The 22,350-nt window shown below is 38.9% G+C and overlaps 2 protein-coding genes across 3 annotated transcripts; one reads left to right on the plus strand and one right to left on the minus strand.

The window, feature by feature from the left end:
* The first annotated feature begins 786 nt into the window (after window positions 1–786).
* On the plus strand, window positions 787–9,168 carry chordc1a (cysteine and histidine-rich domain (CHORD) containing 1a). Its single transcript, XM_063494222.1, has 11 exons — window positions 787–856; window positions 2,545–2,594; window positions 2,818–2,874; window positions 4,402–4,565; window positions 5,017–5,120; window positions 5,211–5,269; window positions 6,910–6,980; window positions 7,102–7,207; window positions 7,574–7,693; window positions 7,794–7,856; window positions 8,083–9,168. The coding sequence occupies exons 1-11, from the start codon at window positions 793–795 to the stop codon at window positions 8,227–8,229; spliced, it is 1,005 nt and encodes a 334-aa protein (XP_063350292.1). The 5' UTR covers window positions 787–792; the 3' UTR covers window positions 8,230–9,168.
* A 110-nt stretch (window positions 9,169–9,278) lies between these two features.
* naalad2 (N-acetylated alpha-linked acidic dipeptidase 2) lies at window positions 9,279–20,331 on the minus strand. Of its 2 annotated transcripts, XM_063494220.1 has the most exons (20): window positions 20,124–20,331; window positions 19,452–19,557; window positions 18,788–18,974; window positions 16,954–17,055; window positions 16,745–16,870; window positions 16,462–16,542; window positions 16,204–16,309; window positions 15,309–15,402; window positions 15,046–15,141; window positions 14,491–14,576; window positions 14,134–14,253; window positions 13,972–14,054; window positions 13,833–13,896; window positions 13,669–13,736; window positions 13,477–13,568; window positions 12,056–12,146; window positions 11,464–11,728; window positions 11,275–11,356; window positions 11,029–11,121; window positions 9,279–9,663 (listed from the first exon to the last, which is right to left on the minus strand). In XM_063494220.1, the coding sequence occupies exons 1-20, from the start codon at window positions 20,203–20,205 to the stop codon at window positions 9,474–9,476; spliced, it is 2,214 nt and encodes a 737-aa protein (XP_063350290.1). In that variant the 5' UTR covers window positions 20,206–20,331; the 3' UTR covers window positions 9,279–9,473. The 2 variants fall into 2 exon arrangements, with proteins under 2 accessions (XP_063350290.1, XP_063350291.1); XM_063494221.1 differs by lacking the exon at window positions 20,124–20,331 and having other exon boundaries at window positions 18,788–18,945; window positions 19,452–19,556.
* Window positions 20,332–22,350: the final 2,019 nt, after the last annotated feature.

Consider the following 22,350-nt stretch of genomic DNA (forward strand, 5'->3'; position numbering starts at 1 on the left):
TGCTGTAACCTCTACATTGGAGAAATCAAACAGCCACTTCATAAATGCATGGCACAGCATACAAGAACCACCTCAACAGAACAAGACTCAGCTGTACAACTGAACCTCATGGATAAAAGACGCACTTTCAACATTCGAAATATTAATATTATCTTTCGATAATATTAAATGAACAATAAAAGGGCCTTTATGCCCCTTAATATATAGAGATTGACAGACCACGTGACTTTCGCGCATTGCATGCCGGGAGGTGGTGGCAAAACATTCAAAGTACCGCATTAAATGCAAGCATTTGCAGCACCGCAAAACGTTTATTCTCCGGTTCCAATACCATCTTGCTTTTTCTTTCCTCACCAAAAAAGGAATGTACAAAACGAAGTTAATAATACAACAGCTTCTTGCCATTTTTTGTTTCTTTTTATCGCTGTGTAACTGATTTCAATTGAAAGCCTGTGCCCGCTAGTACCTCTTGCCACTACTTCCCAGAATCCTTTGCGGTTTTACCCCTGAATGACGTCACATTTTCAATCTCTATGTAGTAGTCCCCGCCCCCCGTCACAGACGTGCACAGCTGTGTGGCTCGACAGTGCGCGATACTTCTCGAAAGCACCTTCGCACATTTCCGGCTGCTGACGGAGTTTGCCGAAGTTGCAACCGCAGCAGTGGACGACACGCGGCAGCAGCTGTGACCCGTCTACACTCACTTTAAACACAGTTTGTCTCAGCAAAACAAATTATTTAGAAAGCAGAGCTGTGTGTTACGAGCCCATGGTTTAGCTTGTGAACGGGAACATGTCTGTGCTGTGCTACAACAGGAGCTGCGGAAAGCGATTTGACCCGGACAACAACTCCGATGGTAAAAAACGTTAAAAAAAATTATACCTGAGGGTTTTGTTTTTCTTTTACATGGCAGTTTTACCTTTATTTTAACCTGCATGGTAATAACTGGCAGCGGGTCGTTTTTTATGTTATATAATTATATAATTAGTTATATTAAAACTGAAAGTAACTTTACTCATTGCTGGTGGTTAGGTGGTCATTAGCGACTTTTGTTCGCGCTGTTTCCATGGTGATTTACAGACATAAGGCTCGTTAGTTAAAGTTTTGAATCTTTAGGTATCTGCGATTAAAGCAGTTTCCATTCATTGTTTGGTCATATTAAAGGCTCAGTTAGAAGACTTCTGAACCCTGCTTCGCTTCTGTCATCTGTCACAGTAAAAACTTGGTTTGCTGTTTCATTTTAGCTATCAGGAAATACCTTTTTGAATATTGAGCTCTAACAAAACAGTAGTGCATTTTTATTAATGTAAATCACTGATGATGGTTTGATGGTTGGATAAATGGTTTGATGTAAACAAATTATCTTTGAACTTGACAAAAACGAAATTTATGATTTTTGGAAATCGGGTAAAAGAGGATGAAGTAATTCTGTCCATTGATGGAGTTCCAATTGAGAGAGTTACTGAACTCCGTTTTTGGGGGGTAGTATTGGATGATAAATTAAAATGGAAATCTCATATTGAACATGTTAGAAAAAAGATGGTTAAAAATATTTATATTCTGGGTAATGTCAGAGATATACTAGATTATAAGGCAATGCGTATTTTATATTTCTCACTAATTTTCCCCTATCTCAGTTATTGTGCTGAGGTGTGGGGGAATACATATGCGACTTATATACATCCTCTATACTTGTTACAGAAGAAAGTGGTACGAATGGTTCATAATGTTAAATATAGAGAACATACAAATAATTTGTTTATAAAATCGAAATTGTTGAAATTTGAAGACTTAATGAAATTACAGACATTATTATTCATGTGCAAGGCAAAAAATAATACATTACCTCTTAAGTTACAAAGTTTGTTTGTATTGTGTTCAGGAAGTGGGGACAGTAGAAGGAAGTTTGACTTTAAGCATAAGTTTGCGAGGACCACACAAAGGCAAATGTGTCCAACAGTTAAGGGTATAAGAATATGGAATTCTCTTGAAGATAATCTCAAGAGTTGTACAAACATGCACTGTTTTAAAATGTGTTACATACTTGAAAGGATGAATCAATATGAAGAATATGAAAGTAATTTGGGCTAAATGTGGAAGAAAACATTTTCATTGCCATTTAATGCTGTTTATTGCTGATTATATTGATTTGTTGTTTAGTTTTGCATTGTTACATAAAGATACATGTTAGAGGGTTTTTGGGGGGTTATTGGCGCCCTCTTGTAAGATTATTTGGATTGCAGATAGGGGGCAGGTGCTAACAAGAATTTATTCTTCTTCCTGCTCCTTTTCACCCATGGGTGCAGTGTCATATTAATGGGAAGGAGGTTCTGTATGTAGGAAAAGAAACACTGTTGAACCATGTGTGAAATAAATAAAGAAATGAAATGAAATGAAATGATTTGATCAATAAACATAATAACGTAAGGCCGTTTAGAAATATCAATGCTTGGTGCTTTGCTTTCATTATGACATTGGTGACTTTGTTATAAAATGAATAATATGAGGGGTGGAGTGTTCTCATATCTGTTTCTGCACACGCAGATGCTTGCCTCTTCCATCCGGGGGTACCCGTGTTTCATGATGCTCTCAAGGTAAGCTGGGGTCAGCCCCTATGATAGTGTATGCTAAATTCATGCATGGAGCGTCGATTCTGCATTGGCCCACTACACACGATTCATGGTAATTTTTTGCTTACAGCTTTTAGAAAAGGACAATTTTAGCAACAGTTTTTGTTTAAAAAAGAATGGCTGTGATGCATGGTGCAAACACAGAGAGAAAAGGTTTGCTGTTTTAAGTACTTTGTTTCTGTTACAGGGTTGGTCCTGCTGCAAGAGGCGCACCACAGACTTCTCAGACTTCCTGAGTATTAAAGTGAGTACAGTTAACAGAAAATTGCAACACTGATCAATTTGTTCAATTTTTTTCTGTCATGCTTTGGTGTCGAACCCAACCAACTTCTAAACTGAAGCATCAATATTCGGTCAGTAATCGTAATTCGCTGATATATTGGTTTGAATGTTGATGTTGCATAGTTTGTTCAGCAGAGGGCACTCTCCAATCTTCCTCTAATGCAGGTGTTTAGAATACCAAAAACACAAAAAACCAGAGGTGCATACTATGAATAAAGTTAAACAGACTCAGGAGCTTTTTTTCTTCTTCTTTGCCTTAGCTGGCTCGACAAAACATAACAAGTATCACAATGGTGGTTATCGATTTTTTTTCTGTTAAGCAGGGCTTTCTGCGTCAGGCTCTGAGCACGCGCATGCCAAAAAAAAAGGATCTTTCACATTGTCTGAATGTCTTATGGCTGGTTTTCCCCACCAAATAATCCCTCTGAGTGCCACCTACTCCAAGTGGAAATGTTATCAGATGATGATGATGATGATAAAATGGTCATAAAATTCTGTAAAGAACATAAACCATACAACATTAAATTGCAACACTATTGCAAATAAAATGAGAGTAATGCTGCAGAAAATCAATCTGGGGATTCAAGTTCAACTTAATATTTTAGTATTTAGTGCTGCTTTATAGTCCTCACGAAGTGGGTGCTTATTAGTGTTCTAAAACTTTGAACCTGATACATTTAAACAGTAGAAGTTACTGTTCCACAGTCTAATAAAAGAGATGTGGAAATCACTTTAGTTTATCAGCAGATCAAAGTGAGATAAATTTTATTGACTGAGCAGGTATTCCTGGTGTTTGTTCTGTGTTCTAGTAGCTGCAATTCCAGCAATATAAAAGAGACTCAACATAGGATTAGACTCTAGTAAAACAGCATTTATATAGATTCTGCATCACCAAATTAAGATGCATATTCCAGTGACAATGCAGCTCACAATTTGAACTTCATTCAGGAAGGTACAGTTTAACAACTTGCAGATATGAAACATTTGACCAACAGAGAGTCTGTGTTGCACTTAAAATATGTTATAATTGAAAGAATCAGTCAAATTGTGGTCCTTCCAGACAATTTTAAACCACAACTTTAAACTTAACCTGCTCCCAACCTGGCTATGTGTTCAGGATAAATTACCAGGTAAAAAAAAAAGAAAACTACTTTAGTGGCACATACAACTTTGATTTTTAAGGTCAGCAGAGCTCGCTAACCGATTAATCTCACTTCATAGTACACTCCTTAGCTGATCCGAGCAGTCGGGCAAATCGTAAACAAGTAATCCACAATTTGCTGTGATAATGAAACAAGTTTAAAAACAAACTGCATTGTCATATTATCTTACTAAGGTCTCATATATTACGATGTATGACAAATTTTATAGAAATCTTTTTATGTTTGTCTGCCTGAAAGGAAAAGGAAAAAGAAATCAGATTTTTATTCAGATCTGTCTTAAAAATCCTGTATTCGCCTGTGTATAAAATCTATCCTGTGTATAAAAGGGCTGCAGCCGGGGCCCCCACAACAGTGAGAAACCAGCAGAGGCAGTGCAGCCAGAGGTGAAGACATCAGGAAAGAAGAAGGAGATCGGAGAGGAGCTGAAACCTGGAGGAGACCCTTACATCATTCAAGCTCCTAAACCACAGGAGCAGGTCCAGAGACTGAGGTCGGCAAATTTGTTTCTCTGTCATCTCTAATTTGCAGAGCAAAGTCCCTCCTGCAGCTGTTTTTGGTTTCCTTATTCCCAAACTAACTTCCTGTAAAGGAATTCACACAGATGAATAATACAGAAATATAAACTGCTGGTTGACTAGTACTTTTAATTGGTGGCTATCTGACAGGTTTCATCTTTAATCAAAGCTGATTGGTCACAGTTCTTTTGAAGAGAATCTCACAGTCCATAAACAAAAAAATTACATTCTTGTCATTTGTATACATATTTTCAGGCATATCAAGAGCCTGTAAAGTTTTGAATGACGTTGCTGTCATGTAAACTAATTGGTGCAAATATGTGAATTCAGGCATACTAAAACTCTGTATTTCTCTACTTAAATGCCTATCTGCTGTGTTGATAATGAACCAGTTACATTTTGTTTGCATGTGTTTGTTTATTTTAGAGATGAGACACCGCTGGTCAGATTACAGCAAAAGGTGTCCCCTTCACTGAATCAGGCTCTTGAAAAACTCAACCTTAATGGCACTAAATATCCTGAAAACAAAGGTACACGCACAGATTTAGGTGTTATTGCAGAGAGTAAAAAAAGTGTAAATGGTTTTTGAAAACTAAGCTGTATTTCTTTTTTCTATACAGAGGAAGAGGGAGAGGAGGTGAAGATTGGTACTTCTTGTAAAAATGGAGGATGCTCTAAGGCAGCGGTCCCCAACCCCCGGGCCTCGGAGAGTTGAGGCTCAGGTGTGAAATGTATGGTTTTCAGGGTTTTTATCGGTTTTCAGCATGATTTTGTTATCGTTTTTATCATTAACTCGGTTTTCCTGGGTCTTTTCACGTGTGTTATGAATAAATCTTCTTTTTTTCGGTACCGGCACTAGTTTTATTTTGCTGTATTTATCCGCGACACCTTATTGCAGGTCCGTGAAAATATTGTCGGGCATAAACCGGTCCGTGGCGCAAAAAAGGTTGGGGACCGCTACTCTAAGGTATGCTGCTGATTTTTCTGCCAGGCAGAGTCTAAAGTGATTTTTAGGTGTCAGTTTAATCAAAAAGTTTCAGTTTTTCAACTTAGAAAAGATGGTTGGATGGGAAAGAAGTTTCTGGATCCGAGAAGTGAAGCCAATGTGGGAATACCTTAAGCCTGCATTCTTTTTAATGGCCACCAGGTGGTGACTTGTATGGTTGTGTATACTTACCAATGAGTCTATTGTCTTAAAGTTCATGTAACACAATGTTTTTGTAAATGGTCATCCCCTTTTTAGGAAAACAGACAATAAAGAAGGCCATGTTTATAATGTAGCTACCTTGTGATTGACAAGTCATCATCATGTATGTGCAGTGTATATGTTAGGCAGTTATATCTTACTGTAAACACAGTTTTCTTTCTTCTATTCTTCTCTATAATGTGTTTTGAAATAATATAATGTATACTTTATAGATCCCCATGGGGAAATTCCTCTCTGCATTTAACCCATTCACTCAGTGAAGCAGTGGGCAGCCATTGGGCGCCCAGGGAGCAGTGTGTAGGGACTAGGGATCGGTATCGTTTAGGTTTTATCCGATACCAGTACCAAACCGGTACTTTTGAAATGGTGCCGGTGCTTAAACGGTGCTCGAACCGGTGCTTAAAGAATGGAAAACACAAATTTGTCCGAAAACCTCTAATTTTTAGCTGTTTTTTTTTTTTGTAAAAAGATAACAATGTTAGCCTTTTCTGCAGCTATAGGGCATATATGGTATCACTCTTGGCTGGAAGCAGTGCTTAAACAATGGAAAAAACACAAACTTTGCCCAAAAACCTCTCATGTTTAACTGTTTTCCACTTTTTCTTTGGTCATTTTAGCGTTTTTGGCCAGGGTGAAGGGAGTATCTACCATCAAACAAGAAGACAGCCGCATGTAACTACGACGGTGTTTGCTAGTTCACCTTACATGCATTAATTTAATAACTGGTTAGCCTACGCAACGTAAATTACACACGAACAACATTAAGCTACTCACGCCCGCCTACTATCCTCGGAAACGTAAAATGATTGGCTCGAATCCAAAGTGTATGACATCTCAGGAAAAAAAAAGCACCGAAATGTGCGCTGCTTTTCGGTCTGGTTACTACCGTTTATGTCATACTGGTACAAATCCCTAGTAGGGACGGTACCTTGCTCAGGGGTACCTCAGAGTAGCTATTCAGGGGAATTGAACCCCTGACCTTCTGATCACGGGGCCAACACTTTACCTACTGAGCTATCCCTGAAATATTGTTCGTAATGGTAATTGATGATTTTAGAAAAAAAAGGTTGTTATGACAGTTACATGATGTCTGACTGACTGTTCATTAACAGTCTTACTTTGGACCAGCAAGTGATGAGGAAGTCTGCACTCACCACCCTGGAGTTCCAATTTTCCATGAGGGGTAAGAAGACACACAACACGCTGTCCAATTACATTTAGTAAGGTGTTCATTAGGGTTATTTTATTGTGGAGATGCTTTTGATTGACTGATTATAATGCTATATTTGTCTATATTTCTGCAGTATGAAGTACTGGAGCTGCTGCAGGAGGAAAACATCAGACTTCAACAACTTTCTGTCCCAGCAGGGCTGCACTACAGGAAACCACCTCTGGAAGAAAAACAATCATGTCTGTTAGGGAATTAGATCAAAGTGCAAAAATATACAAATATAAGAGCACATGATTATAATCAACACACAGATCTTCACTCCAGTTCACGACTTGTGTATTGCATGCACAGAAAGGGCATTTGTATCCTGTTCAATCCCCTCTTTAATTTTCCTTCAGTAAAAACATTAACGTACCCACATCTTCTTAAAGGGGATTATATTTAATGTCATTGAAAATGTTGTGAGTAGTGTAAGGCAGAAGAAGCCTTTTTTTCCTCATCTTGTAGCCACTGAAATGTCCCATTCTTGTCATAGTGTAATTAACAAATGTTATAGTTTCCTGATGATGATGATCTTGTCTTTCTCTGACTCTCTCTATCTCCAGGGGACGAAGGTGATGCCGTGTAGATTTGACTGGCACCAGACCAGCAGTCAAGTTATCATCTCCATCTATGCAAAGAACTCCTTGCCAGAGCTCAGTTTTGTCGAGGCCAACAGCACCACGGTAAAAACCACAAAGACATGTTCTACCTCTCACATATACACCCCATCGTATCTCTAATTATGACTAATGCTGGTAATAAGTAATTCTTCGATTGTCCCAGGTGAACATTCGTGTAATGTTTGAAGGAGATAAAGAGTTTGAACAGAAGATCATTTTATGGGGGGTAAGTGACCACCTTGTGTTTCATTATAAACTTTGTTTGCGCTTTAATATTAAGCTGTATTGCATGATCACTGTTGATTTTACTTTGACTATTGTTAAATGATTAATATTATTATAGCAGCATATGTTTTTGGAAAGTTAGGCCTTTGGCGCCCTCCAGTGGTAGTAACGATATAAAATAGAATTCAAAACCTAAAAGACGCAATACCTTTTCTTGATCCTATCAGGTTGTGGAGGTAAAAAACAGTGCGGTGAACCTGATGGCTTCTAAGATGGAGGTGTCTCTTAAGAAGGCTGAACCAATCACATGGGCCCGTCTGGACCTGCCCTCCCTCCCACAGAATGAGGAACAGGAGGACACCAAGCACACATAGCACACTCGGAGCTCACTTCCAGCTTGTTCCCCTCTTTAGTCTTTTGTCGCCTGTGTGTCTGTCCTCCCCTTCAGTAGTGTCACTGTGGCAAATCTGATTTCTTGCACTTGCACTTGACCTCCTTTTAAATTAAATGTTTAATGTCAGACCTTTTATTAAAAGTAAACAGATGAAACCTCAAACCTTGCACAAGTCTGATACAGGCACTAACACTGGCAATGTACTGTAGCTTTAATGAAGGGTTAAGGGATATAACTGTGGTTAGGCAGCTTATTTATCTAGCCACATGGATGAATCAATTTTAGTCTTAAGTTATCTCTTTGATATTTTTCTCTAATCCCAAAAAGGTTGATTCTGTTCATCTGGATGTAGCGTTTTCAGTGGCAGAAACATTCCAAGTTACTTGGATAAGTGACTCGAAATGTTTCTCCCACTGGATTTCCTTACCTGGATGATTGAGCATGCATCAAGACATTTTTCTCTAATTAGTATGTGTTGTTGTCAGCCTCCACAATATGGAATTCATGTGTTATTTCTATGCATTCTCTTTAAGTGTCCTTATACAAAAATCACACAAAGAAGTCACAAAAGATATTTATGAGTGTAAGAACACCAATGTTGTTTCCAGTTAACACAGTATCAGATTTATTCACCCTAACTGTATGGATTATATTTTTTATTATCATTTGTGAAATTATTGTCATATTTTTGCCTTTACACTGTAACTTTTCCTGGGAGCCGGAACACCTGATAGTCACTTAAGCTTTTTTTTTTTTATAACTGTTGTTCGAATTTTTAGGCTTCATTGCCTCGTAATGTCATTCCTTGTATGTCATAACTTTGACAGCTCAGCATTTTAAACATAGGATAAATGTTTGACAGTGTTTCCATTACATGAGATCATTTTATCATGCAATAAACTTTGCTATGTACCTTTCATTTGAGTAAATTTGTCAAAAAAATCTGCGTGCATAACTAAAATCAGTGATCTTTGTGCCCACATGTGAAGAGTTGAGTGGACTTGTAACCACAAATATTATTACAAAACATTAAAAAAACAGATTTATTTGTGGAGCCACATCATAAAACAGAAACCTGAAAGAGTACAAAGATTTCTCAAGCTTTGATGAAGCATTTCACATTGTTCTGCAGGTCTAGGTGTTCTGGAAAACATCCAGATAAACATGGATTCCCATGTGTGTTGAACTGGAGATCTTATAATTGTCAAATTAATTATATTGTCTTCATGCAGGTAGTGTGAGGGTCATGGCAGCAGCGTGGACAGTGAAAGCTGCTATGCTGATCTGACGCTTGACTTCCTCCCAGGCCTTTGCTGGGTCAGCTGAGTTCTCAATGTCAAATAAAGCATCATAGATCCCAGGGAAAGACTCCCCTGCATATTTATTGTGGCTGCTGGGAGCAAAAATCACATGCCTGAAAATAGAAGAGATGAATTAAATGAAAGTATATTGTTAGGGGAATGCACTCACTGGTATTTCAAGAGAAATACGTGTGTGCTATTTCTGAAAAAAAGAAGCTCAAGAGTGGGAACAAGTAAAGAGGACAAGAGTCTTGACATCTAGTGGCTCTCACAGTCAGCTGTGTTTTCAAATGTATAAATCTGAGAAGCAGTCATGCATACAGTTTAAAAGGATCAAAATAATATTTAAAATCTGTTTCAGGAGCCAGTTTAAGAGTCTGAAAGGACTCTTAAATTATTAAATTCATAATTATTAAAATATAATTATGAACGTTTATAAAAAGAGTGACAGCTGTCTGCACAAAAACATCACATGACAGAATTAATAAATACTTCTAAAATAATCTAGAAACTACTACACAGTATTTGTGCCATTTAGAATTTTCTTTTTACTGTTAAATGCACACATAGGATGACTAAACCAAGGTAAACTTGCTAGTCTTGGGTTTAAAATATCAAATTTAGAAAAGAGTAAAATTTTCTACTGTACAGCATAGAAAATATGCATATAGAATATACAAAATATATTCAGTGACAAGGACCGCAGACCAAGCGGTTTTAAAGATTATCTGTCTTCTGAGGTACCCAATAGCACAAGTGTTTTATTGGAGAGTCATATGACATAGGAGCCCATCCCAAAGTGTACTTTGAGACTGGATCGGTAAACCATAGAGCTGAGCTGCACTATGTTTAAATTCACATTAACTGATAGAAATAGAGGGTGAAGTGGACAGAAAGCCCAATGAGATGCAATGAGTGTTACACTTTTCTCATAATAGCCGTTTTCTCAATTTAATGCTTCATAGTTTCACATGTTATGCCTTGTAAATGTAAACCAAAGACAACACTAACAAGGCTGCTCAATCTTGAGAAGCTGCAAGTTAAAAACGTTGCTACTGCATAGACTACTGCTCTGTGATGTATTAGTTTTAAGAAATCTTCTTTGGCTGCTCCCTTTAGGGGTGACAACAGCAGATCATCTGCCTCCATCTGACTCTATCTCTAGTATCCTCCTCTGTCACACCACCTCACTGCATGTCCTCTTTCACTACATGCTTAAATCTTCTCCACCATTCCTCTTCTCTCCAGAGCATTGCCTCCACCTGTCCAGGTATTCTCAAAGAATAATACAAAGCTACAGACATGTTTTGCAAAAAATTTTTAATTAAAAAAAAAAAAGAATTAATCTAGATTAATCTTACTGCTCACAATAATGCTAACTCAGTCCATGTTGCTAATGGGCAGTATACTGAGGTGTAGCTGTAAAACAATACAAAAAAATAGAAATTTTTTTTTGTGTATGTTTGTGAGAAACTAACCTGTAGAAAGGTCTGCCAGGTAAGCCCAGAGGGTCTATAAAGGCTCTCTCCAAGTACATAAGCTGATCGTTCATGATCCGTAGCTGAAGAGGACTGCACATACACAAAAACATACTATTACACCTCCATCTGAGGTGTCTCGAGACACATTTCAAGAAATGTATAAAGTAGAAACATGCAGATAAGTATAGTGAAGCATTTGTTTAAGATGCCTGAAACTTTTAACGCGTTAAACACAATTCGTACTCCGCTTTGTTGAGAGTCTGAAGGCGCTCGTGGAAATCCCTGGCTGCAACAGTGAAGTTCTCGACTGCAGAAAAGAGGGAATCTAGAGAAAATAGATAAAATTAAAAAGTGTGCACCACATATACTGTGACAGCACTTCTGCAATCTTTGGGTCATGACATTATTATATTAATAGTGACCATAACTCACCAAATGACACCTTATACGCCTCCAACTCCCCCAAGTTCTTCTGGGCCAGCTGTGCTATGCTCTGTGCATATTTCCTCAGTGAATCTGCATACTCATTAACATCCAGAGGGAGCAGCTGGGAGTCAGCCAACAGGAAGATGAGTGCACCTCTCACCTGGGCCACCGCCTGAAGCCTCTTAAACGAGGGGTCGTAGAACTTCTCCACGATCTCGAAGGTTTCATACACACTGTGATAGACTGGATAGCTACTGTAGCGCTCTGTTTTCTGAATAGACACATAAAATACTTCACCATGAGTCCATGCTTGCTCACAGTTACTTAACCTCTACAATAAAGACCCTTCAGTCACCTCTTATTCTCACTAAGATACTCCACCCTTTGGTAAAGACAGAAGCCAAACTTTCAATAACATTGATCTTGAATAAAACACAGTAGATTTACATTGTAGTAGAAAATAAAAATGCAAATATAAAGAACTCTGGATATACAAAGGCTTACACTATGAATACAGCAAAAGCACATAGCAATATACCTTAATTATGATAAAAACAAATAACTATATGGATAAATGTGGGAGTGCAGCATGTCTCACCGCGTTCTTGGTGTATCGAGCTCTGCCTGAAGCAATTCCCAGACGGATAAAATAGGCCTCGAAATCACTGCCTGACCCAAGTTTACTGATCCTAAGAAACACCAGGATTGAGCCATATAAGTGAAAAATAAGTGAGACTCTTCATATTCAAAATTTAACTTAACCTCCTAAGACCCGAACTCTTCCATGGCATGCATTTTTTTTTAATTTGGGCATATTGGGACCCAATGTATGTAAAAACAAAGAATCAGCAGATTTTTTTTAACCTGATTTTTGTTTCTAAGAAAAATGAGAGCCACATATGAGGATATTTTTTTTAAATTTTGATAAAACAGACGCAGTATAATGTCCTCGTAAATGGATATCAGGCCCTTGTACTGCAAAATTTAGTATTTTGGTCTAGACAACCAAAAATGTGATGTCCACATATGTGGTCCTAGGAGGTTAAAGCTAACTTACAAACACTAAAAGACTAGACTGAATGGATATGGCTTTTAAGTAGAATGTATATGCACTTGTTGGACATTTTATAAGGTACACTTTGCAAAGTACTCAGTTTGACCTTCTGTCTTCAGAAAAAGTTGCTTTCTAACATGGAGTGTTATCTTTCTGGAATCAACTGTCAGAATCCCTTTTTTATTAGCATGATCAGAAACAATACTCAGGTAGACTGTGGTGTTTAAACGATGCTCTGTTGGTACTGAAGACCCCAAAGTGAAAAATAATGTCCCCCAAATAATTACATCATCACCAGCCTGAAATGTTCATACAAAGCCAGATCAATCCATGATTTCATGTTTTTAATACCAACTTCTGACCCTACTATCCATCCAAACAGCCAAATTTAGACTCATCAGATCAGCAAACGTACTTCCAATCTTCTATTGTCCAATTTTGGTGACCCCATGTTGTTAGCTAACATGACTCACATCTGGTGTGGTCTTCTGCTGCCGTAGACCATCTTCTTTAAGAATTCATTTATTGTGAATCTTCTGCATACCTTGGTTGTAAAAAATGGTTCTCTGAGTAACTGTAGCCTTCCTGTCAGCTGGAAGCAGTCATTCTCCTCTGACCCCTGCAATCAACAAGGCACTTTCTCCCAGAGAACTGCTGCTCAGTACATATTTTCTCTTTTTGGGACCATCCTCTGTAAACCCTAGAGATGGTTGTGTGGGAAAATCCCAGTATATCAGTAGTTTCTGAAAAATCAGACCAGCCCATCTGACACCAACAAATGCACCACATTCAAAGTCACTTAAACTTTGGAAGGTTGTCTACATGCCTAAATGCATTCATTTGCTGTACCTGTTCTGGCCGGTTAGTGCGTCTTACACAATGTGCCCAAATGGCAACATTTTTTACTGTTGCTTATTAATAATAATGCTTATTATCCTATTTTGTCTAACTTTGTAGCTTTCTACCTGGGTGCATCACGGTCATTTGTCCAGTTGTCCCTCTTATGCCAGCTCTCGTACAGAGATACTCCCTCTTCTCCTTCTTCTGGACTGGGTATCTGCTCCAAAACATAAAAACAGATGACATCAGGGTCGACAGAAGAGGATGCTTGGACAAGCATCATATACTCAGATCTGTGGTAGTTTAAATCTTCCCACCTGCTTCGTGATGTCATACACCAAAGTATGCAGTGATGGAGTGCAGTCAACCCTCAGAGTGTACATACCTGGAGTTTAAAAAGACATGCACACATACAAATAAAACCAGAAACAACCTGGCACTAAGTCATTTTTTCAGTATGTGCACAGAAAAACATTCTCACCCTCTATTGCAGAGTCTGCATTGATGTAGGCCACAGCTCTCTCCTGCAGAAGCCTGGCATTATCCTGACGAGAAGGGTGAAGTGAGATAATTCTGTGTGTGTTTTAAATATAGTGTGTGTACGTTTGCATATACGATACCTCTGCCCATTCTGTAGATCCCAGCAGTCCAAACTCCTCTGCATCCCAGCTGGCAAATATTATAGTCCTCCTTGGCCTCCAGCCTACACACACAAACAGATGTCAATGAATCCTGAGTATTAATACAGTAATTATTTCATTCACTCACTGGGAAAATCATACCTGTATTTAGCAGTCTGCCAGCACTCCTAACAGTTTCATGGACCACTGCTGCGCCAGACATGGGATCGATTCCTCCAAACACCCAGGCATCGCGGTGCCCTCCGAGAATCACATACCTGTCTACACAAACCCACCAACAGCACATGTAGCAAGAGATGTTAAATAAAAAGACACTAAGACACTGTTTCCTAAGACACTAAGAGGTTTTAATGTCTCTGAACAGACAAACAAAAATCAAGCTGTATTTTCATTCCTATATATCGTACTGTATGCAGACATTGAATTTGTTTGTATATGCACGCTGCGGTCTGCACGTTAATGCTAATTGTGTGATGCAGAATGAAGGGTTTCTGGTACCTGGCTCCTGAGCTCCTCTAATCTTTCCAATGACGTTGTAGATTCTGGTTACCTGGTTGTTAGTGTGGATGTTCATACGCACCTTCCTGAGAGAGGCAGATTGAGGAATGAGTGATACACGCAAAGGTATAAAGACACAAACAGACCAAAATAATTTAACAGGAAATGACTGGTGCAAAAACCTGGGGATCATGCCAGGGGTATAAGTTTCGACACACACAAAATGCTATTATCTAAGTTTGTTTTATAATGAATGGCCTCAGAACAACTTTAAACTGCAGCTCAAAATTTAGGCCTGCTAGGAACAGCTGATTTGATTTGTTGTGTGCGTTTAATTATGTCTCTCACACACAGGCGGTACAAAGGCCTCCATTGTATTTCAGTTGGCTTGATGCCACTGGGTCACAGAATGTGAACGAGAGCAACAAAAGAAGAGACAAAAACTAAAAACAGACTGGAGACTGGACTGAAGTGGCAGAGGAATAACAGCCAGCAGGAGAGGAAAGGGGTTTATTATGAAAATGTGAAGGATTTAAGTTTTAAACAAGAACTTACTGGCTCTTAAAGTCATCTGTAAAGCCTGGGCCAATCCTATAGGAGACGTTCAGAGCTCCCTTCCAATTGTTGGGTGGAATCTCTCCTCCCATGTTACTGTAACATGAAAAATTATTTACAAATTCACTAGCAATTTCATCCAGGGGTCTCCAGTGAAATGTATCATTTGTTACCTTAAATTCCAGATGGAAGTGAAAGTGAAAACAATGCTCTAATAAATTGGTCATTATTACCAAGTGTTTGAAAAGAAAAAAAAATCGTACTTCAGAAGAAGAATAGCATCGTGGAAGCCAATTGGATGCACAGGGATGTTGGGAAGTCCTACTCCATCCTCTGGGCTGAATCTGTAGGTGTACTCTGCAGGAGAGGAAACTATGTTGTTAGGTAAACTCTATGTAGAATAGTGGTCAGAAGTTTACTTACAGTCTTCATGGGCATAAATATTATGGTAATTTGGGGCTTTGAATAATTGCTTTGAACTGTTCTTTTTTCAGGGTGGAATGATTGCACAGAATCTTTATTGACTTTAACAAAAAAGAACTGTGTGCACAAGTTTTAAAATATCTTGGATTTTCACTAATCTAATCTAATCTAATCTAATCTAGTCTAATCGAATCTAATCTAATCATAGACTCAAAATTATACACATAGGGTCAAAAGTATATATACATCCCCATTAATATTTGGCTAAATATTTCTTAGCAAGTTGTCACTCGACCAGATGCTTTTGGTGGCCATCAACAACTTTCTGGTGTAATTCTGGCTCAATATTGGTTGATTTCTTGGCACAGACTCTGCCTTTAAGCATAGCCCATACCAGAAAACTAACTAATTTAACTGAACTTGATCAGTTCTGATAAGAGAATGGTCAATTATCCAGTCATAAATATGGCAGAAACTTGTTGATGGCTACCAAAATTTCTAGTCAGGGTCCAACTTACGCAACAGTTAATATATTAAATACTTCTGACCCTGTACGTAAAAATTTCAGTAACTGTGCGAATTAGAGAAAATTCAAGATCACTTAAAACTTGTATACCTAATTCTTCTTATTTAAAGTCATTAAAGGTGCTTCAAAGAAATCATTAAAAGCCCCAAATTACTATGACATCCATGCTCATGATGAGTGTACAGACTCTAGTACATGGCAGCGCCCACCTTTAGCAGGGTACCCTGGTGTGAGCGGGTCTCCTGCTCCATTCAGGTTGAGAACATTTCCTCTCTGAGCTCCTCTGCCAGGTAGGTTCCAGCCGTCGGGGTAGGGCTGCAAGTAAACAAATTTTAAAATGCTAATTCTTACATTTTTGTCCTGACGTGCCAGTGGTCAGACTGTGATTTCAAGAAAAGGTTAATCACAAATTAATTGCGGTTGTTTGTAGATACTGTCACTGCATCGTGGCTTTTTAAAATTCCCACCTGGATTCCATCAGCCCAGTAATCTGCTGGGTCTGAGAACATAATGATCCCTTTTGCTCCGGCTAACATGGCATTCTTCACCTGGCAGACAGACAGGGTGAGAGGGAAAGAGGGAGCTGTGGGTTATTTTGAAGAAAAAGTGTCATGTTTGTTCTCAACCAGTCATCACATAATCACATGACTGATGTGACGCTGACAGAGTGCATTAATTGCTTAAAGATGAATGAGAATTTAAACATTTTTGGCATATTTTATAATTTACCAGGTAAAACACTTTTCTTACCTTATTGCCTCTGAATATTTTTCCATATCTGACAATGACAATCCTCCCTGTCACATTGATGCCCATCTCCCTTTGTAACTGAGAAAAGTCTTCTGTGCGACCATAGTTGACATACACCAGGTCCCCCTGAAGAGAAACAAACGAGAAGCAAAGGCCTCGGGTGCCTGTTTTAATATTATAATTGTTCGTATGTACACATGTTCGTTTACCTCAGGCTGTCCTTTGGCAGAAAAAGCACTGTATGGAGGTACAATGTTGGAAATATCTTCATAACCCTGTGGAACCGGCTCAGCCAAGGAAGTGTTAAAAACCTGAGAAAGTAAAGACAGACGAGACAAAACCAAACTGGATTAAAACAACTGATGAAGCTCTTTCCTCGCTTCCATCAGAAGCTGGCCAGCTGTGAACTCAGCTTTGATCTTGTCAAAAAGTAAAAACACACGACAATGGTTGTCAGGACTAGATTGCAAAGCATCTAGAAAAAGAGCAGAGTTAACCAACACAGAAGCAGAAGCCTCCCTTTGATGTATACCATAAGCAAATACACCAACAGCAGAAAATAAGGGGTGACAGTATAAACTGGACGCTTTTGGGTCCTTACTTATATAGAGCACAGGACCACACAACTCCTGCCTGTTATGGTGTGAAGCACCTCTGTCATATGCGACCAGCCTACCTACTACACACAGATCCCCACAGAGTTGAGCGTTTTCAACACATTCAGCAAGCTTTCCATTATATCCTGCCTATTAAATGTCTAACAGCCCCCTTCAAGGCCAGTCTGCTGTGTGAAGCCACCATATAAACATAGAGATACAGCTTTCCCTGAAGTCACACAGAGTTCAGTTCCTAAGGTACGGGTTTACACTCACTAAGGCACAAAATAGCAGTAGTTTTTGTCCACTCCAGTTACATGCAGCATATTGCATGAACTTCAGATCACACTGAAGAAGATTAACTCTGGTATATAAAATTAAACTTCAGATTATACAAGGTGAGATTTATATATGTGACCAGGTTAACTGACATTCATTGACTCTGGTGTATAAATCTCAATTATTCCCGATCTCCCTGTCATAAGTGTTCTAACATGTGCAGCACTGTATTTAATTACAGATTAAAGGTACTGGCACTGCACTGGAGGGAAACACTGTTTTAATTTAACTACATCTGATAGCCAAAGCTACTTTATAAATTAAGGTTAACTGATCAGTTACAATACTGAGAAACTATTTTCAAGATTTGAAGTTTCTTTTCAAGTAAAATGCCAAAACTAGACTTCTTCTTTTCTCATCTGAGTTTTAAAAAAACACTTGGGCGGCATGCTACATCTGTGATGAAATACAGCTCAAGCTGACTTCCTGAACTAATTTCCAGGCTTCAGACATTTAGCTGCTCTGATTGCTTTTAAACTACCTAATGCATCCCAACCAGCTGATATACAATAGTGCACCAAACCTGTTTTTCTGTGTTGTATCATTATCAGACACTCACAGAGGTTTATCTCACACCGAGACCTTAAAAGGACCTTGGACTCGAACAAGTAAGTCTTGCATTTCTGTGGTGAAGACTATCAGAAGAGTGGGGGAGGAGAGGAGAGGGGGGTTGAAGTAATATGTTACTGTGTGTCATCTCTACATGCAGTCAGCAACTTTGTTAACTCTCCAGATACAGTGAGAAGTAGTAAGAGGTCCCAAATGCATGGGAAAATCACAAGAGGCTTTTTATTCTTGAGGTGGTGAAATGGATTAGTGTCACTAAATGTTTCCCACTGTGTGAACTACAAATAAATCCAAAGTAGTTCCACTATCTGAACACAAGACATGAAAATGGTTGTTTTACAGACTATGCAATGACATGACTATGACTTCCATCCTAATGCTATAAAAACTCAGAGCAGAAAATATTGCACCAGACACAAGTAGAGGTTTTGGGGAGGTATGCATCATATAGAAAGGTTGTACAACAATTTGCATGCTGTCTTTTGGAATCAATGTTGCATCAACATGCACTTTCAGTACACATTTTTCCAGCATACTGTACCTCATTGCCAAGGTGATCAACAATTGAGATGTAATTTGGTTGTGACTCATTGGGATAAGACAAGAGGACATCATATGGCACCATCTCCACTGAGTCTAATCCAAACATCTTCCACTCTTTCATGATCTGCTCCGCATACTTCAGGTTCTGCTCTGTGCCTGCCAGGTGAGGAAGTTGTGTAAATTTCCTGTGGAAAGGATCCTGATGGTTACAGTGGCACTGTTATGTGAAGAATAGCACCTTGAACTGAATACATAAAAAATAAATGTAAAGAAAATTATTACATGCATTCAAGGCTGATACATGATTTCACTTGAACGCAACATGATGCACATGCCCAGATGTTTTCACTCAACTGAAACAGTTCATGTTGCTATAGTTCACCTTCAGGTTCTTTGGATCAAAACTAGACTTCACAATAAAATCAAAACTAAGTATTTAGTAACCAGCATGATTTCAGTACACTTTGCTGGAGTCCTCAGAGGCCTCAACAAACCACCTGGCACACCATGTTAGATTTTGGTGAGTCAGTGGGATGTCAGCGCCATGACTAGCACTGCTGTGCGACTAAAAACATTGGAGCAGAGGTGGTCAAAAAGTCAACAGAGACCACTGCAATACAAATTTACACAACAGATTTAGTATACTGGTGATCACTTTTTACCTGAGATGTTCTCTGATCTTATCTGCCTTCATTTCCTCCAAAAAATCCTTCAGGTAATGGCTGGAATCCTTGTGGTTTTGTGTGTTTGAAGGCTTTGCAAACCAGCCTAAACATAGACAAATAGAGCACAAACAAGCATTGAGTGAGTTGTAACGGCATCACTTCTCTTAAGAAGCGAATTGTTACCACACACACTGTTATGTGTTTAAAATTGTTATTTTAAAGAGGAAATAGCAGGCTATAGATGGACTATACTGGTTGTACTGGTGCTTGACAAAGGGTTGCCAATGTTATATTGTAAGGTTCAATGGGTTTATGGAGTGAGTGTTAACCTGCTGTGAGCACAAAGACGTCAAATCTGTCAGTATGGTGACACTCAAGCTCTTCAAACTGTGCCATCACGAAGGGCACTAAGTACTTTAACAGTTCACATTAATCATTTTAGAGAAATTCACAAAAACAAAGCAAAAAAATCTTTTATCTCCTTAAGCAGTGTATTTATTTAAGTCATTTAATTAACTCTCTCTGGTTTCTTCATTAATACGCATATCCAGGACAGCTATGCTGTTGTTCCCCAATATCATTAGAGACTTCATTAAAAAGAAACAGAAAAGCACGCAGGCAATATCAATCAGTACACAGATAAAGCTAGGGTTGGGTTTTCACGCTTACCTATGCAGAAGCCCAGCACGAACAAAACTGTCACAATCACAATCCACTTGATCCACCGAATCCACCTGCTCTCTTTCCTCATTTTAAAACGGCACGGCTCCAACTTTTCCACACGCGGACACAACTGACTCCGCAGGGCACGCTTGCAGAGATAGCGATAGAGAGTAATTTGTTTGAGAAGTGCACAGCGGGGGAATGGCAGAGTGAGGTGGAGTGTGATACACAGAGAGGGAGGGAGTGTGGTGGCTGAAAGAGGCGGTGAGTGAAAACTTGGACAGGAATGCAAAGAAGAAACTAGTCATTAATGCTTGGCTTTGCCTGTGAGCTGATTGCTGTGCCGTGCACCTTGGCTGTTCCAGTGCTGACTCAGTTATTACTCAGTATAAAACAAGATAGCCACTCTGGATACTGTTTTCCTAGTGTGTGTGTGTGTGTGTGTGTGTGTGGGGGGGGGGGGGGGGGGGGGGGGGTTAATGACACTCTAGTGGAGAAAAAAAGCAGAGGTTGGGGGAGTGAAAATGGAATAGCAGATATTAAATCACCTTCGGTCATGGGGGAAATTTGTAGGACACTGGAAACTTCTAGTCAGCAGACACTGATCCAGCTGAACAAACTTTAGCCTGGCATGCTTTTTTCGAACTCTCTCATAACCTCCATCAAAGTACCAAACCTGGAAATGTCTGATATTGGCCTTTTTAATAAAAAAATTTAATTAATCTCAAATAACAGGCATCTGTAAGAGAAATAAAAGCACATTTCACCAGCTGCAGATGCTTTTATTTAGAAAGGAGGGATCTAACAAATCAGGTTAGTGAAACCCATTTCTGTCACACAATCAAAGGTATGATAGCTTTAATCCCTTTTCTACACAATGCTGAAATGTGAGCCGAGCTCCTACAGAGGGAAGCAGGTTATTAAGCACAAGTTTATTTACTTTAAGATCCATATCAGCTAAAATTTCATGATTTCCTATTAGACCACTATCTGTTGCTATTGATAGTCATGCATGTTTTCCCACAGCAAAGACTTGCATGCCTCTGCTCTGCTTGACCCCTACTGGCTCTGTGAACAGCTGTGTGGTGTATAGGATAGCTCTTTCATGCAGTCGGCTGAAGCGTGAAGTGGGGAGGAGACTCTCTGCCCTCAGGAATGTGAGGAGTTCACAAACCACAACAGTGACTCCTCAACAAGCTGTTTATCTGGGAATCAAATTTAATTAAGCTATCGGCATTTAGATGTTGATTTTTTTTTTAAATTTAACTTGTTTTTCAGGTATAATTAATAAAGTGTAAGTAAGAAAGTTTTATTTGTATAACACATTTCAAGAAAAACATCACAAAGGGATTCACAACAAAATGCTGAAAAACAAAAAGTCTAAAAAATGAGTTTTTATCTGTTTTTGAAAGCGTTCATCAAACCCAAAGATCCCAGAGTTTCAGAGTCTTGGAGCAACAAAAGCGCTGTTTGCTTTAGTTTTCAGCCTGGTATGATACACAAGGACCTGATCACATGACCTCAGAGACCTATGGGGACCTATGGGTGTAAATGTTGTCTGATGTATGCTGGTGTTTGTCCATGCAGAGATCTAAAGGTCATAATCACAATCTTAACATGGACTCTCACATGCATCTCCCCAAACAGCAATTCTTAGTTTGTGGATGTTTTGGGGTTTTCAGCAAATATCAAGTAGTCTAAAATAAAGAAATAAATAGCTAAAAAGTGAACAGCGGTTACTACTGAAAACATCTGGCCCGCAGTCCCACTGTATTCCTGGGTTGCCTGAAGGAAATATCAGGAAAACAGAGCACTGTTTTTGCTTCTTCTTTTTTTTTAGCAGTTCACAGTCAGCTTGTTTGGAATCTCATAAACAAGGACAACTTGTCATGCCATCATTTAAAATAAGCATTAACAGTCAAACAGCTAATATCTCTCACAGTGATTATACAGTTATAATTTTAGCAATAAATTCTTTGTGGTCAACTGTCCTTTGGTGTTAGGTCAGGAAGGCCATCCGGTGCCAAATCAAACATGCAGAGTTACCCGCTGTGAAGACCCCTCGTGAAGAGGGAGCAGTCGAAAGTAGCTTCATCTCAGTGGTTTCTTATTGCATAAACAGCACATTAATAAGTTAATACGTTAATAAGTCAGTGTTAATAATTTCTTGGTAATATAAAAGTTATTATTATAGTTCCACTACATGGCTCTGTGTGTGTGCTAAAGCGTAAAA

The sequence above is a fragment of the Pelmatolapia mariae genome, linkage group LG14 (genome assembly GCF_036321145.2).
Source record: "Pelmatolapia mariae isolate MD_Pm_ZW linkage group LG14, Pm_UMD_F_2, whole genome shotgun sequence".
Classification (NCBI taxonomy): domain Eukaryota; kingdom Metazoa; phylum Chordata; class Actinopteri; order Cichliformes; family Cichlidae; genus Pelmatolapia; species Pelmatolapia mariae.

Bases quoted from the DNA above. Each gene is read 5' to 3' on its own strand.
- chordc1a (XM_063494222.1), top strand. From the start codon at position 793: ATGTCTGTGCTGTGCTACAACAGGAGCTGCGGAAAGCGATTTGACCCG. The intron at 857-2,544 runs GTAAAAAACGTT...CTGCACACGCAG, and splicing joins CCCGGACAACAACTCCGATG to ATGCTTGCCTCTTCCATCCG. The intron at 4,566-5,016 runs GTCGGCAAATTT...TGTTTATTTTAG, and splicing joins GAGCAGGTCCAGAGACTGAG to AGATGAGACACCGCTGGTCA.
- naalad2 (XM_063494220.1), bottom strand. From the start codon at position 20,205: ATGAGGAAAGAGAGCAGGTGGATTCGGTGGATCAAGTGGATTGTGATT. The intron at 16,310-16,461 runs GTGGGAATTTTA...GTTTACTTGCAG, and splicing joins ACTGGGCTGATGGAATCCAG to CCCTACCCCGACGGCTGGAA. The intron at 11,729-12,055 runs GTGAGACATGCT...GTGTCTATTCAG, and splicing joins CTCGATACACCAAGAACGCG to AAAACAGAGCGCTACAGTAG.